The sequence below is a fragment of the Mustelus asterias genome, chromosome 29, assembly GCF_964213995.1.
Source record: "Mustelus asterias chromosome 29, sMusAst1.hap1.1, whole genome shotgun sequence".
Classification (NCBI taxonomy): domain Eukaryota; kingdom Metazoa; phylum Chordata; class Chondrichthyes; order Carcharhiniformes; family Triakidae; genus Mustelus; species Mustelus asterias.
In genome coordinates, this window is record NC_135829.1 from 7,297,696 (window position 1) to 7,313,025 (window position 15,330).

General features: G+C 46.6%; 1 protein-coding gene across 2 annotated transcripts in view; it reads left to right on the forward strand.

Annotated features, from left to right (window-relative positions):
- The first annotated feature begins 6,199 nt into the window (after positions 1 to 6,199).
- The window catches only part of mpi (mannose phosphate isomerase), a 39,996-nt gene continuing 30,865 nt past the window's right edge, over positions 6,200 to 15,330 (forward strand). For both annotated transcript variants that reach the window (XR_013495679.1, XM_078200030.1), the window contains exons 1-2: positions 6,200 to 6,278; positions 14,285 to 14,412. Coding sequence is in view for 1 of the 2 variants with exons in the window: in XM_078200030.1 (XP_078056156.1) it covers positions 6,257 to 6,278; positions 14,285 to 14,412 (150 nt within the window). In the remaining variant the exon portion in view is untranslated. The remainder of the gene's footprint in view (positions 6,279 to 14,284; positions 14,413 to 15,330) is intronic.

The window sequence follows — 15,330 nt, forward strand, 5'->3', positions numbered from 1 at the left end:
ATGGGGGCCGGGGCGGGGCCATGCGTCGGCGACGCGCTGACCTCACCACGCCTGAAGAAGTCTCACAACACCAGGTTAAAGTTCAACAGGTTTATTTGGTGGCCAAAGCCACTAGCTTTCGGAACAGGCTGTTCCTTCGTCAGGTGAGTGGGAGATCTGCTCATAAACAGCAAACAGGGCATATAAAGACACAAACTCAATTTACAGAATAATGAATAATGGTTGGAAAGCGAGTCTTTACAGCTAATCAAATCTTAAAGGTACGGACAATGTGAGTGGAGAGAGCATTAGGCACAGGTTAAAGAGATGTGTATTGTCTCCAGACAGGACAGCCAGTGAGACTTTGCAAGTCCAGGCAAGCTGTGGTGGTTACAGATAGTGTGACATGAACCCAAGATCCCGGTTGAGGCCGTCCTCATGTGTGCGGAACTTGGCTATCAGTCTCTGCTCAGCGACTCTGCGCTGTCGTGTGTTGTGAAGGCCATCTTGGAGAACGTTTACCCAAAGATCAGAGACCGAATGCCCGTGACCGCTGAAGTGCTCCCCCACAGGAAGAGAACAGTCTTGCTTGGTGATTGTCGAGCGGTGTTCATTCATCCATTGTCGTAGCGTCTGCATGGTTTCCCCAATGTACCATGCCTCGGGACATCCTTTCCTGCAGCGTATCAGGTAGACAACGTTGGCCGAGTTGCAAGAGTAGGTACCGTGTACCTGGTGGATGGTGTTCTCATGTGAGATGATGGCATCCGTGTCGATGATCCGGCACGTCTTGCAGAGGTTGCTGTGGCAGGGTTGTGTGGTGTCGTGGTCACTGTTCTCCTGAAGGCTGGGTAGTTTGCTGCGGGCAGTGGTCTGTTTGAGGTTGTGCGGTTGTTTGAAGGCAAGAAGTGGGGGTGTGGGGATGGCCTTGGCGAGACGTTTGTCTTCATCAATGACATGTTGAAGGCTCCGGAGGAGATGCCGTAGCTTCTCCGTTCCGGGGAAGTACTGGACGACGAAGGGTACTCTGTCCACTGTGTCCCGTGTTTGTCATTAGCTGTAAAGATTCGCATTCTAATCAGTATTCTGTAACTTGATTTTGTGTCTCTGTGTGCCTTGTTTGTGAGCAGATATTCACTCCATCTGACGAAGGAGCAGCGCTCCGAAAGCTAATGGCATTTGCTACCAAATAAACCTGTTGGACTTTAACCTGGTGTTGTTAAAACTCTTACTGTGTTTACCCCAGTCCAACGCCGGCATCTCCACATCATGACTCACCACACGTGCCAGGCATGGTTGCGTCACAGCAGCCAATGGTCCAGAACTTGTTAGGGTGGCATGTGCGGGTGGCACAGTGGGTTAGCGCTGCTGCCTCACAACCCCAGTGATCTGGGTTCGATTCCCGGCTTGGGGTCACTTGTCTGTGCAGAGTCTGCACGTTCTCCCACGTGTCTGTGTTCGGTTTCCTCCGGGTGCTCCGGTTTCATAGAACATAGAACATTACAGCGCTAAATTGCCCCTTTGGCCCTCGATGTTGCGCCGACCAGTGAAACCAATCTAAAGCCCCTCTAATGTACACTATTCCAATATCATCCATATGTTTATCCAATGACCACTTAAATGCCCTTAATGTTGGCGAGTCCACTACTGCTGCAGGCAGGGCATTCCACGCCCTTACCACTCTCTGAGTGAAGAACCTACCTCTGACATCTGTCCTATATCTATCACCCCTCAATTTAAAGCTATGTCCCCCTCATGCTAGCTATCACCATCCGAGGAAAAAGGCTCTCACTATCCACCCTGTCTAATCCTCTGATCATCTTGTATGCCTCTATTAAATCCTCCCACAGTCCAAAAGACGTGTTGGTCAGGGTGCATTGGCCATGCTAAATTCTCCCTCAGTGTACCCGAACAGGCACCAGAGTGTGGCGACTAGGGGATTTTCACAGAAACTTCATTGTCGTGGAAGCCTATTTGATTTATTATTGTCACGTGTATTAGTATATAGTGAAAAATATTGTTTTTTGCTCGCTAGACAGACAAAGCATACAGTTCATAGAGAAGGAAACGAGAGAGCGCAGAATGTAGTGTTACAGTCATAGCTAGGGTGTAGAGAAAGATCAACTTAATGCGAGCTAGGTCCATTGAAAAGTCTGACAGCAGCAGGGAAGAAGCTGTTCTTGAGTCGGTTGGTACGTGACCTCAGACTTTTGTATCTTTTTCCCCGACGGAAGAAGGTGGAAGAGAGAATGTCCGGGGTACGTGGGGTCCTTAATTATGCTGGCTGCTTTGCCGAGGCAGCGTGGAGTGTGGACAGAGTCAATGGATGGGAGGCTGGTGACGGATTGGGCTACATTCACGACCCTTTGTAGTTTTGTTGTGATACTAAGTAATAAACCTTTTTCTGCTTTTTCTTCCAGGCTTCTTAAGATCATAAGACATCGGAGCAGAATTAGACCATTCAGCCCGTCGAGTCTGTTCCGTCATTCAATCATGGCTGATAAGTTTCTCCATCTCATTCTCCCACTTTTTTCCCTTGATCCCTTTACCAATTAAAAACCTTGCACCCGCAAACTTTGAAAAAGTTTGACGGAAAGTTTGCTGCGCCTCTTTTGATCTTCTGCTTTGTCTGTTTCAGCACCACAGACTGAGAGAGATGTGTAGGTTCGGTGGGATTGGCCATGCTAAATTGCCCCTTAGTGTCCAAAGATCTACAATTTAGGTGGGATTGGCCATGCTAAATTGCCCATTAATGTCCAAAGGTGTGCAGGTTATGTTTTTAATTTGATTTATTATTGTGACATGTATTGGGATACAGTGAAAAGTTTTGTATCTTGCGTGTTATACCGACAAAACATGCCGTTCATAGAGTACATAGGAGAGAAGGAAAGGAGAGGGTGAAGAGTGTAGTATAGCAGACACAGATAGGTTGTAAAGAAAGATCAACTTAACATATGGTAGGCCCATTCAAAAATCTGATGGCAACAGAGAAGAAACTTCTTGACTTGGTTGGAATGTGTTCTCAGACTTTCTCAGACAGGTGGATTGGCCATGCTAAATTGCCCGTTAGTGTCCAAAGATGAGCAGGTTAGGTGGATTAGCCATGCTAAATTGTCCCTTAGTGTCCAACGATATGTAGGTTATGTGGAGTTGCTGGCATTGGACTGGGATAGGCACAGTAAGTAGTCTTACGACACCAGGTTAAAGTTCAACAGGTTTATTTGGTAGCACGAGCTTTCGGAGCGCTGCTCCTTCCTCACCTGATGAAGGAGCAGCGCTCTGAAAGCTTGTGCTACCAAATAAACCTGTTGGACTTTAACCTGGTGTTGTGAGACTACTTACTGTCCAAAGATGTGCAGGTTAGGTGGATTGGCCATGCTAAATTGCCCCTTAGTGTCAAAATATGTGTAAGTTAGGTGGATTGGCCATGCTAAATTGTCGCTTAGTCTCCAAAGGTGTGCAGGTCAGGTGGATTGGCCAAACTAAACTGTCCCTTGGTGTCCAAAGATGGGAGCTCTGACGAAGGGTCATCCAGACTCGAAACGTTGGCTTTATTCTCTCTCCACAGATGCTGTCTGACCTGCAGAGATATTCCAGCATTTTCTGTTTTTGTTTCAAGGTTCCGGCATCTGCAATATTTTCCTTTTGTCTCAAATGGGGGAGCAACAAATGCTGGCCTTGCCAGTGACACTCATCTCATTAAAAACAAAACTGTGAAAGTTAACATTTCAGGTTGATGATCTTTCCTCCAGATATCCATCTGGGAAGCTGGCAATGAGCTGCCTGCTTGATCATCTGCAATCCACCCACTTGCTGCCAGACTGGCTGAGAATTTCCAACATTACCTGTTATTATTTCAAATGTCTAACATCTGTAGCATTTTGCTTTTGGCTGAGGTATGGGTTGAGTTTTATTTTTGAAACATTCTACATATATTACATATAGTGTTAGCAAGGGCTAACATGTGTAGCTTCATTTCTCAGCTGTGCAGATGTTTGCGGGGGACAGGCTACACTGCAGCACATAAGTATAACAAGCACTTAACTCTCAGAAATGGCCGAGCGAGACAGTCAGTTCAAGGGACAATTAGGGATGGGCAACATATGCTGGTGCAGCCAGCGATGCCCACATCCCATGAAAGAATAAAGAAAAAAAAGGTGGATACAAAAACTACTAATCAGAGAAAAAAAATCGAATGTTCCAGCCGATATTTCTTCTGAAAAAAGCTGATCGTTTTATATTTGTGGTACTTTAAGGTGCCTAGATTGGGTATCATGTTTGCCTACATAACAAATGCGGCAGTTCATAGTTAGGTCGTTGGAAGTGCAAAGTCTGCGTGGGTTTCCTCCGGGTGCTCCGGTTTCCTCCCACAGTCCAAAGATGTGCGGGTTAGGTTGATTGGCCAGGTTAAGAATTGCCCCTTAGAGACCTGGGATGTGGGCGGCACGGTGGCACAGTGGTTAGCACTGCTGCTTCACAGCTCCAGGGACCTGGGTTCAATTCCCGGCTTGGGTCACTGTCTGTGTGGAGTTTGCACATTCTCCTCGTGTCTGCGTGGGTTTCCTCCGGGTGCTCCGGTTTCCTCCCACAGTCCAAAGATGTGCGGGTTAGGTTGATTGGCCATGCTAAAAAATTGCCCCTTAGTGTCCTGAGATGTGTAGGTTAGAGGGATTAGTGGGTAAATATGTAGGGATATGGGGGTAGGGCCTGGGTGGGATTGTGGTCGGTGCAGACCCGATGGGCCGAATGGCCTCTTTCTGTGCTGTAGGGTTTCTAAGATTCTAAGATCTAAGATGCATTGCGGAAATTCACCAAAGAGCCTAAGACAGCACCTTCCAAACCCTCAACCATTTCCATCTAGAAGGACAAGGGCAGCAGATACATTGGAACAACAACACTTGCAAGTTCCTCCCCAAGCTACTCAACATCCTGACTTGGAAATATTTTGCTGTTCCTTTGCAGCCGCTGTGTCAAAATCCTGCAGCATGTGGACTGCAATGTTTGAAGAAGGCAGCTCACTGCCATCTTCTCATGGGCAATTAATGCTGGCCAGCCAGCGACATCCATGTCCCACGCATGTATAAAAAGAGGTGGTTGCCGGAGGAGATCCTGAAGATGTAATAAATTATTGGATATGTGTATTATTCTTTCCAGAATATAAAATCAGGACCATCACCCCAGGGACAGCATCAACAGCCCCATGTGTCAATTCAAACTGCAATGACACCCAGAGTGGCGCGGTGGCACAGTGGTTTGCACTGCTGCCTCACAGCGCCACGGACCCGGGTTCGATTCCCGGCTTGGGTCACTGTCTGTGTAGAGTTTGCACGTTCTCCCCGTGTCTGCGTGGGTTTCCTCCGGGTGCTCCGGTTTCCTCCCACAGTCCAAAAATGTGCGGGTTAGGTTGATTGGCCAGGTTAAGAATTGCCCCTTAGAGACCTGGGATGTGTAGGTTAGAGGGATTAGCGGGTAAATATGTGGGGGTAGGGCCTGGGTGGGATTGTGGTCGGTGCAGACTCGATGGGCCGAATGGCCTCCTTCTGCACTGTAGGGTTTCTATGTTTCTAAATAAACTTTATAAAAAACTAAACTTCCCCCTCTCACCTTGAACCTGTGCCCCCTTTGTAATTGACACTGCCACCCTGGGCAAAAGCCTCTGACTATCCACTCTGTCTATGCCCGTGATAATTTTCTAGACTCTACCGAAATATAAAATACAATAGAATATAAAATCAGGACCATCACGCCAGTGAATCTAACATTTCAGCACCAACAGCCCCACAGGTCAATTCAAACAGCAATGTCACCCAGAACCAGCCCCACTTTGGACCTGGGAACTACAACTCCCAGCAGGTGCCGCGGGTACCGTGCATCACGTGGGGGTGACGCGAGTGGCGTTGATGACGTATCGCGCAGGCGCCGTGAGTGGTAGTGGCGATGATGACGCGTCACGCAGGCGCCGTGAGTTGCCTTGATGACGCGTCGCGCAGGCGCCGTGAGTGGCGTTGATGATGTATCGCGCAGGCGCCTGGTGGTCGTGGTGATGACGCGTCGCTCAGGCACCGTGGCGGTGATGACGCGTCGCGCAGGCACCGTGGCGGTGATGACGCGTCGCGCAGGCGCCGTGGTGGTGATGACGCGTCGCGCAGGCGTGGTGAGTGATGATGAAGACGCGTCACGCAGGCGCCGTGGAGGTGATGACGCGTCACGCAGGGGCCGTGAGTGATGGTGGTGATGATGACGCGTTGCGCACGCGCAGAGCCGGCGGAGCGGGGTAATGGCGGCGGTGGCAGTGGAAGGTGAGGAGGGTGAATGTTCAAGCCGCGGGGAATGGCGAATCCCGCCCCCACTCCCACCCTTCTCCCTCATGTGGAGGATGAAGTGTGCTGGCCTTGCACTGGTCACACCTGCCCCCTGTCCAGAGGCTGCTGCAGACATGCACTCGCTGCACTGTCCACCTCTCCAGCACAGAGATTCACAGAGCACACTGTAACTGGCAACTTGGGCTGTGGTCCTACCTCCTGAACCAAATGTTTGGGGGTTGAAATCCCCACTCAAGAACAGCTTCTTCCCTGCTGCCCTCAGACTTTTATTTTTGATTTGATTTATTATTGTCACATGTATTGGGATGCAGTGAAATATATTGTTTCTTATACAGACAAAGCATACCGTTCATAGAGAAGGAAAGGAGAGAGTGCAGAATGTAGTGTTACAGTTATAGCTAGGGTGTAGAGAAAGATCAACTTAATGCAAGGTAAGTCTATTCAAAAGTCTGCCAGCAGCAGGGAAGAAGCTGTTCTTGAGTCGGTTGGTACGTGACCTCAAGACTTTTGTATCTTTTTCGTGATGGAAGAAGGCGGAAGAGAGAATGTCCGGGGTGTGTGGAGTCCTTAATTATGCTGAATAGACCTACCTTATTATTAAGTTGATCTTTCTCTACACCCTAGCTACGACTGTAAGACTACATTCTGCACTCTCTTTCCCTTCTCTATGAACGGTGTGCTTTGTATAGTGTGCAGGAAACAATACTTTTTATTATGCTAATACATGTGACAATAATAAATCAGATCAAAATCCAGAGACTTGGGCACCATCCAGGCTGGTGTCCTGGGTGCAGTACATCTCCATATAATCCCTCCAGTGCAGGAAGAGGTCATCCGGTCCATCAAGTCTGCATCAACTCTCCGAAAGAGCATCCCACCTAGGCCCTCCCCTCTGTTACGGTTGATATAACATCACTGCTGCCTCACAGCACCAGGGACCTGTGTTCAATTCCGGCCTCGGGTCACTGTCTGTGTGGAGTTTCAACATTCTCCCCGTGTCTGCATGGGTTTCCTCCTGGTGCTCCGGTTTCCTCCCACAGTCCAAAGATGTGCGGGTGAGGTTGATTGGCCATGTTAAATTGACCCTAATGTCAGAGGATTAGCAGAGTAAATATGTGCGGTTACGGGAATATGGTCTGGGTGGGATTGTGTTCGGTGCAGTCTTGGTGGGCCGAATGGCCTCCTGCACTGTAGGGATTCTATGATCAAGATGATACCTGGTCTGTCAGGACTTTCCTGCTCTGAAGAGCTGACGAAGATAATTGGTGAGGGAAATGCTGTGGATGTAGTTTGTATGGACTTTAGTAAGGTGTTTGAAAAGGTCGCACATGGTAGACTGCTGCAAAAACTAAAATCACATGGGATTTGGGATGGGCTGGCCAGATCTGGCTTGGCATAGAAGACAGAGTAGCGGTGTAAATGTGTTTTTCAGAATAGAGATCTGTAGCTCGTGGTGTTCTGCAGAGATCAGTGCCGAGACCTCTGTTGTTTGTCGTATATATAAATGATCTGGAGGAAAACGTGGGTGGTCTGATTAGTAAGTTTGTGGATGACGTGAAGATTGGCGGAGTTGTTGATAGTGCTGGAAATTGTCAGAGGATGCAACAGGGTATAGATAGGTTGGAGACATGGGCACAGAAATGGCAGATGGAGTTTAATCCGGACATATGCGAGGTGATGCATTTTGGAGGATCAAATTTAGGTGTGAATCATACTGTAAATGACAGAACCCTTAGGAATATTAACATATAAACATATCTGGGTGTACGGGTCCACAGTTCCCTAAAAGTGACAATGCAGGTGGCCAAGGTTATTAAGAAGCGTATGGCATGATTGCCTTCATTGGCTGGGGTATTGAATACAAGAGTTGGCGAATCATGTTGCAGCTATATATAAAACCTTGGTTAGGACGGATTTGGAGTATTGCATGTAGTTCTGTTTGCCACACTACCTGAAGGATGTGGAAGCTTTGGAGAGAGCGCAAAGAGGGTTCACCAGGTTGTTGCCCGGTCTCGAGAGTGTTGACTATGAGGAGAGGTTGAATAGACTAGGATTGTTTTCACTGGAAAGGAAGAGGCTGTGGGGAGACCTGATAGAGGTCTACAAAACTATGAGAGGCATAGACAGGGTAGATAGTCAGAGGCATTTTCCCAGGGTGGAAGTGTCAATTACAAGAGGGCGCAGGTTCAAGGTGAGAGGGAGGAAGTTTTTCACGCAGAGAGTGGTGGGTGCCCGGAACGCACTGCCAGAGGAGCTGGTGGAAGCAGACACATTAGCAACATTTAAGAGGAACTTGGATAGGTACATGAATAGGGAGGGAACAGAGGGATATCGTCCAAGTAAGGACAGAAGGATTTTTCTTAGGGCATCATGATCGACACAGGCTTGGAGGGCCGAAGGGCCTGTTCCTCTGCTGGTTTCATGGTCATCAGCAGATTCTTAATTCCAGATTTTAAAAATTGAATTCAGATTCCACCATCTGCCGTGGCGGGATTCGAACCCAGATCCTCAGAACATTAGCTGAGTTTCTGGATTAATTGTCGAGCGATAATACCACTAGCCATCGCCTCCCCATAAAGCCTATGAGGTCCTGAGGGGGATTGACAGGATGAGAAGGATGCTTCATCTTGTGGGAGAGACTAGAACTAGGACACACAGTTTAAAAATAATGGATTTCCTATTTAAGACGGTGATGAGGAGAAACGTTTTCTCTCAGACAGACAGTCTGTGGAACTCTCTTCCCCACAGACCAGTGGAAGCAAGGCAAGTGAATATTTTAAGACTGAGTTAAGTTCTTGAATAAACAAGGGAGTCAAAGGTTGTAGGGAATGCAGAGGAAAGTGAGGGAGTGCAGCAGTGCCAATGAGATGTTAAACCGAGGCCTCATCTGCCAGGGCAGGTGGGTGTTAAAGATCCATGGCCTTTATGCATCCTTAATTTTGTCAAAAAAGGACCTGATTTATAAGCAACGAGTGAGCTTGTCAAAGGACGATGGCACAGAATCATAGAATCCCTACAGTGCTGAAGGAGGCCATTTGGCCCATCGAGTCCGAACTGACAACAATCCCATCCAAACCCTATCCCCATAACCCCACGTATTTACCTTGCTAATCCCCCTGACGCTAAGGGGCAATTTAGCACGGCCAATCCACCTAACCCGCACATTTTTGGACTGTGGGAGGAAACCGGAGCACCCGGAGGAAACACATGCAGACACGGGGGGAATGTGCAGACTCCACACAGACAGTGACCCGAGGCCGGAATTGAACCCGGATCCCTGGCGCTGTGAGGCAGCAGTGCTAACCCACTGTGCCAACCACTAATAGGCCGCGCTTTGAGGCTGGCAACATGTAATCAGTTTATGTTCTGTTGGGCAAAGAAAATGAAAAATTACCTCAAGAATTTTAAATCCATACTAATTGTGGACTGATTCCTAGACCAGATTTGGGTGAATAATCAATCAATCATATCCACTGTGAAATGCAAAGAAAATGAGGTTGATGGTTTTCATGGTACTTTTCTAGAATTTGCCTAGATTCGCGCAGCATATGAGGCCATTCAGCTCATTGTTCCTGTACTGGCTCTTCAAGAAAACTATCCAAATAGCCACAACCACCCCTCCTCTTGGCCCTTTTCCATGGTCTGCCATTTTACCCCCTTTTCCGCCAACCCCCTTTCGAGAGTTGTTATTGAATTTACTTCCACCATCCTTTAAGACAGCGCATTTCATAACTCTGATTAAGCGCTTTATAAGCTCTGAAAGATTATCCAGACACACGACATTGGCTCTATTCTCTCTCTACAGATTCTCTCAGACCCACTGAGTTTTTCCAGCATTTTCTGTTTTTATTTGACTCCAGCATCCGCAGTATTTTGCCTTACACTTTGTAACTTGATGCCTTTAAAGAGAAGTTATCCTCATCTCCCTCATCATTTCTGCACTTGTTTTTTTTTTCAATATAAAAATGGTAATATAAAACCGATTTATTTGACCTTTATCCACAATATCAGCCCAACCTACTGGCTGGAGTTTATTATCACCCAACAGATCCCAACGAATATAATCCTGGATGTCATTGACAGCAAAATCCAATCATTGTAATTGCTTGAGTTTGATGGTATCTCATCTTGTCAACAGCTTCATCCTTCTAATCTGAATGTTTAAAGTCATTGAACAGAGAGATTCATTGTTATGTTCTTGAGAACCTTTAATATTGTTATTGCCAAGAAGTTTTACTATAATTCTCAGCTCTTTCACCCTGCCTATATAAAATCTTGGTTAAAAAGGGCATCTTTTGTAACTCCGGCAGGCTTTATAATTCAGTCACAGCTTGTTTTGAATTGCAAACCTATGAGGCAGGGGAGGCAAAGGCGTAGTGGTATTGTCACTGGACTAGTAATCCATAGACCCAGAGTAATGCTCTAGGGATCTTTGAATCCTACCATGGAAAATGGTGAAATTTGAATTCAGTAAAAACAGAATCTGGAATCAGGAATCTACTGATGACCATGAAACCATTGTCAGAAAAACTTATCTGGTTCACTAATGTCCTTTAGAGAAGGCAATCTGCCATCCTTACTTGGTCTGGCCTAGATGCGACTCCATCGCCCATTGTAGATTCTATATGGATTGAGAAACAAGGGGGGCTTGGAGGTCACCTGATTACGGTCCTTGAGATCACGGTGCTGGTTTCTTGTGTGGGCGTTCCCCCAATATTAATCAGCTACTAAGGGTACCACAATTGAATTTGATTTGTGCCGTTGCCCGTCAGTGAGTATTTGAGTAGTGATCGTGCACAAGCTCAAACGTAGTGGCCCCAGTTGCTGCTTCCACTAACATCAGAGGGTTCAAATTCTCTCTCGTTGTTGGATCCCTGTGGGATTGTTGTCGGTGCAAACTCGATGGGCTGAATGGCCTCCTTCTGCACTGTAGGATTCTATGATTCCATGAAATTCAACCTCGCTGGTGTGTTCTGCAGTAACCCACTGCGCAGCTGTTTGGATTTTGATGGTCGCCTGTGACTCACGGGTAAGATTGCATTTCTGTAATCATTGCAGGGTGTGTATCCATTTTAATTTTGTTTTTGTGGCTAGAGTGGTTAATGTTAATAATATGCTTAGTGACTGACAGGTAAAGATGAATAATTGTAACACCACTGCCGCAAAGTTCCACCCCTAAATAATTCATAGTTTCTCACCAGGAATTCTCCCCCCCCCCCCCCCGAGCTATATCTAATTTCTTCTTGAAACCAATGTTTTGGCCTCAACTACTTTCTGTGGCAGTGAATTCCACACATTCACCACCCTCTGGGTGAAGAAATTTCTCCTCACCTCAGTTCTAAAAGGTTTACCCCTTATCCTCAAACTATGACCCCTAGTTCTGGACTCCCCCCACCATCGGGAACATTCTTTCTGAATCTACCCGATCTAACCCTGTTAGAATTTTATAAGTTTCTATGAGATCCCCTCTCACTCTTCTAAACTCCAGTGAATATAATCCTAACCGATTTAGCCTCTCTTGATATGACAGACCAGCCATCCCAGGATTCAGCCTGGTAAACAGTAAATGGTAGAACCCTTCAGAGTATTGATGGGCAGAGGGATCTGGGTGTACGGGTACACGGGTCACTGAAAGTGGCGACGTAGGTGGAGAAGGTAGTCAAGAAGGCATGCGGTATGCTTGCTTTCATCGGCCGGGGTATTGAGTTTAAAAATTGGCAAGTCATGTTGCAGCTTTATAGAACCTTAGTTAGGCTGCCCTTGGAATATAGTGTTCAATTCTGGTCGCCACACTACCAGAAGGATGTGGAAGCTTTGGAGAGGGTACAGAAAAGATTTACCAGGATGTTGCCCTGGTATGGAGGGCATTAGCTATGAGGAGAGGTTGGAGAAACTTGGTTTGTTCTCACTGGAACGACGGAGGTTGAGGGGCGACCTGATAGAAGTCTACAAGATTATGAGAGACATGGATAAAGTGGATATTCAGAGGCTTTTCCCCAGGGTGGAAGAGTCAATTACTAGTGGGCACAGGTTTAAGGTGCGAGGGGCAAGGTTCAAAGGAGATGTACGAGGCAAGTTGTTTTTACACAGAGGGTGGTGGGTGCCAGGAACTCGCTGCCGGGGGAGGGAGTGGAAGCGGATACGATAGTGACTTTTAAGGGGCGTCTTGACAAATTCATGAATAGGATGGGTGTAGAGGGATATGATCCTTGGAAGGGTAGAGGGGTTTAGTTAAGTCGGGCAGCATGGTCGGTGCAGGCTTGGAGGGCCAAAGGGCCTGTTCCTGTGCTGTAATTTTCTTTGTTCTTTGTTCTAAACCTTCGCTGTACTGCCTCGATAGCAGAATTTCAGGTAACATTTGTGTCAAGTCTGCCTTTGTAAATGTCTTTTAACCTTTCCCATGCAAATGAGCTTTTGTGGCAAGGCTTTGGTCATTAGGTAGCTCTGTGTCGTGCATTGTTAAGACCTATTGCCTGCCATCAGCACAATCCTGGACTTTATCAGAACATGTACTTATCGATTAATCATGGCAGTGTTACTGGCACTTTCCTTGTGCCAGAACATTAGGATGAGAAGTGTTCTGCCTATCTATTAGTGCCGTCTCGGGAAGCTCCCTGTTGGTTTGTCTAATGCAAGTATGAACCTGGAGATTTGACAGGTTGGATATAAGCGGGAGGGGCAAACTAAAATATCCTGTTTGACTTGTAAAACAATTCAAAATATGCTTTGTTATTGTTCTCTGTCGATTTGCAGTTTTCTAATTGCATGTTTGGCCGAAAAGCTAAGACTGAGTCTGTATCTTTCTGCTATACATTCCAATCCAAGTTGATGTTACTACAGGGCAGTCAGGTCCCAGAGGGAAGTCTGGCTCGATGGATCGTAACTTTTATTTTTTGTTTAGAGAGACAGAGTTGTAGGACTGCTGGTTAATTAAATGGAAGGATAAAACATTTATTAAACAGGAAAATATTAACTATAGTGCAATATTCCTTCACCCCGGATTTATAAGGATAACACAAGTTGCAAAATTGATCTTACGCTCTAATGTTCTCAGTATGTACACAGAAGGCAAAATGTGGTCCTACTCTGAAAACCAAGACACATACCACTCAATACAACTTCTGTGGCTTTCTCATCAAACCGCCCCAGATACTTGTCACACTGTGAGCCAACTGGTCTCAATGGATCTCTGACTTCCACATGAGTATTTGAGAAGAACATGCTCGTAATCTTCCCCCAAACAATGCTTTCTCTCGGATGCTTTCACCAAGAATCCGCCTCCAGGATTTCAGTCTTTCCTTTTAGTATTCCTCTTCCTTGGGATTGTCATGTGAATTCAAGCTTCCATACACTCAGCCGCCTAGCCATGCCAGAGGACTGCTTCACAGGCTGCATTAAGATGTCACCACACCTTTGCTTTACCTTGGAGAACTGGCTTCTCATCTAGCCAATTTTAAATCTTCAACACAAAGCCCTTTCTCTGCCTATTACTTATTCTCCTGAACAGGACCTTGTTCAGCTTCTTGTTCTTCGTTCCTTCAACTAAACTGCCTTCCTGAGACATTATTTTTGTCCCCACTTCCTGGTTTTTGAGACTTCCTTCGATTCTTTTGAGAAGTCCGCTTTCTGCAGCTCCCGAGTCATGTCCAGCTTGTCCAGCTTCTCCTGCCTCTAGCTTACAACTAACTCCAAGGTTATTTCTGTCCTAGGGTGGCCCCTTGTTGCTAAGCAACAGCCTAGTTTTCCTTTAAGCCCTGTTTTCTTTCATGTCGTAAAGCTCATGAATCTAAACCAAATACAGAAACGCAAAATTAAACTTACTTAAAAGCTATATCGCATTTCTAATATCCACGATTATAATTTATTTAAAACCACCTATGTTTCCGGACATAACCTACGCCCGATATTTGGCGATCAAGTATCTTTAGTGCTGTGCTATTATTTGGAGACCGATCGCGATCTTCACTCTTTTGTTTCCCCAGTGTTCCCGCTAACATGCGCTGTGCAGCATTATGCCTGGGGGAAGATTGGCCTGGACAGCGAAGTGGCAAGACTCACTTTAAGTGATGATCCCACCACAGTCATTGAGCAAGACAAACCCTATGCCGAGGTATTTCTGTTCACTTTGTTCACAGACAGAATCCAGGGTGGTTATTTTGGGGGGTAGGCTCCCCTTTTCCTTCGCACTTGGTCTCTGTCCAGATCTTCAGATAGGGAAAGTGGATCGATCAGAGGCTTAGAAATCATAGAAACCCTACAGTGCAGAAGGAGGCCATTCGGCCCATCGAGCCTGCACCGACCACAATCCCACCCAGGCCCTACCCCCACATATTTTACCCGCTAATCCCTCTAACCTACGCATCCCAGGACTCTAAGGGGCAATTTTTTTTTTAACCTGGCCAATCAACCTAACCCGCACATCTTTGGAATGTGGGAGGAAACCGGAGCACCCGGAGGAAACCCACGCAGACACGAGGAGAATGTGCAAACTCCACACAGACAGTGACCCGAGCTTGGAGATGTACGTTAACATGAGCTTGCTTCCCCCCCCCTCTCGTGATGCTGTGCTCGTGACGACTCTTACAATTATTAAGCAGTTAAAGAGCATTCGAATCAGCATCATCTAAACAGTGTTTGCAGCTGTCAGAAATTTGTGTTGTCAAGTTTGATTTTGGGGCGTTGAGTACGTAATCTAGACTGGCACTTCAGTGTTTTTTAAGTTTATTAGTGTCACAAGTAAGCTTACATTAACACTGATGTGGAGATGCCGGCGTTGGACTGGGGTGGGCACAGTAAGAAGTCTCTCAACACCAGGTTAAAGTCCAACAGGTTTATTTGGTAGCACGAGCTTTCGGAGCGTTGCCCCTTCATCAGGTGAGTGAAGAGTTGGGTTCACAAACAGAGCATATATAGACACAAACTCAATTACAAGATAATGGTTGGAATGCGAGTCTTAACAGGTAATCAAGTCTTTACAGGTACAGACAATGCGAGTGGAGAGAGGGTTAAGCACAGGTGAAAGAGGTGT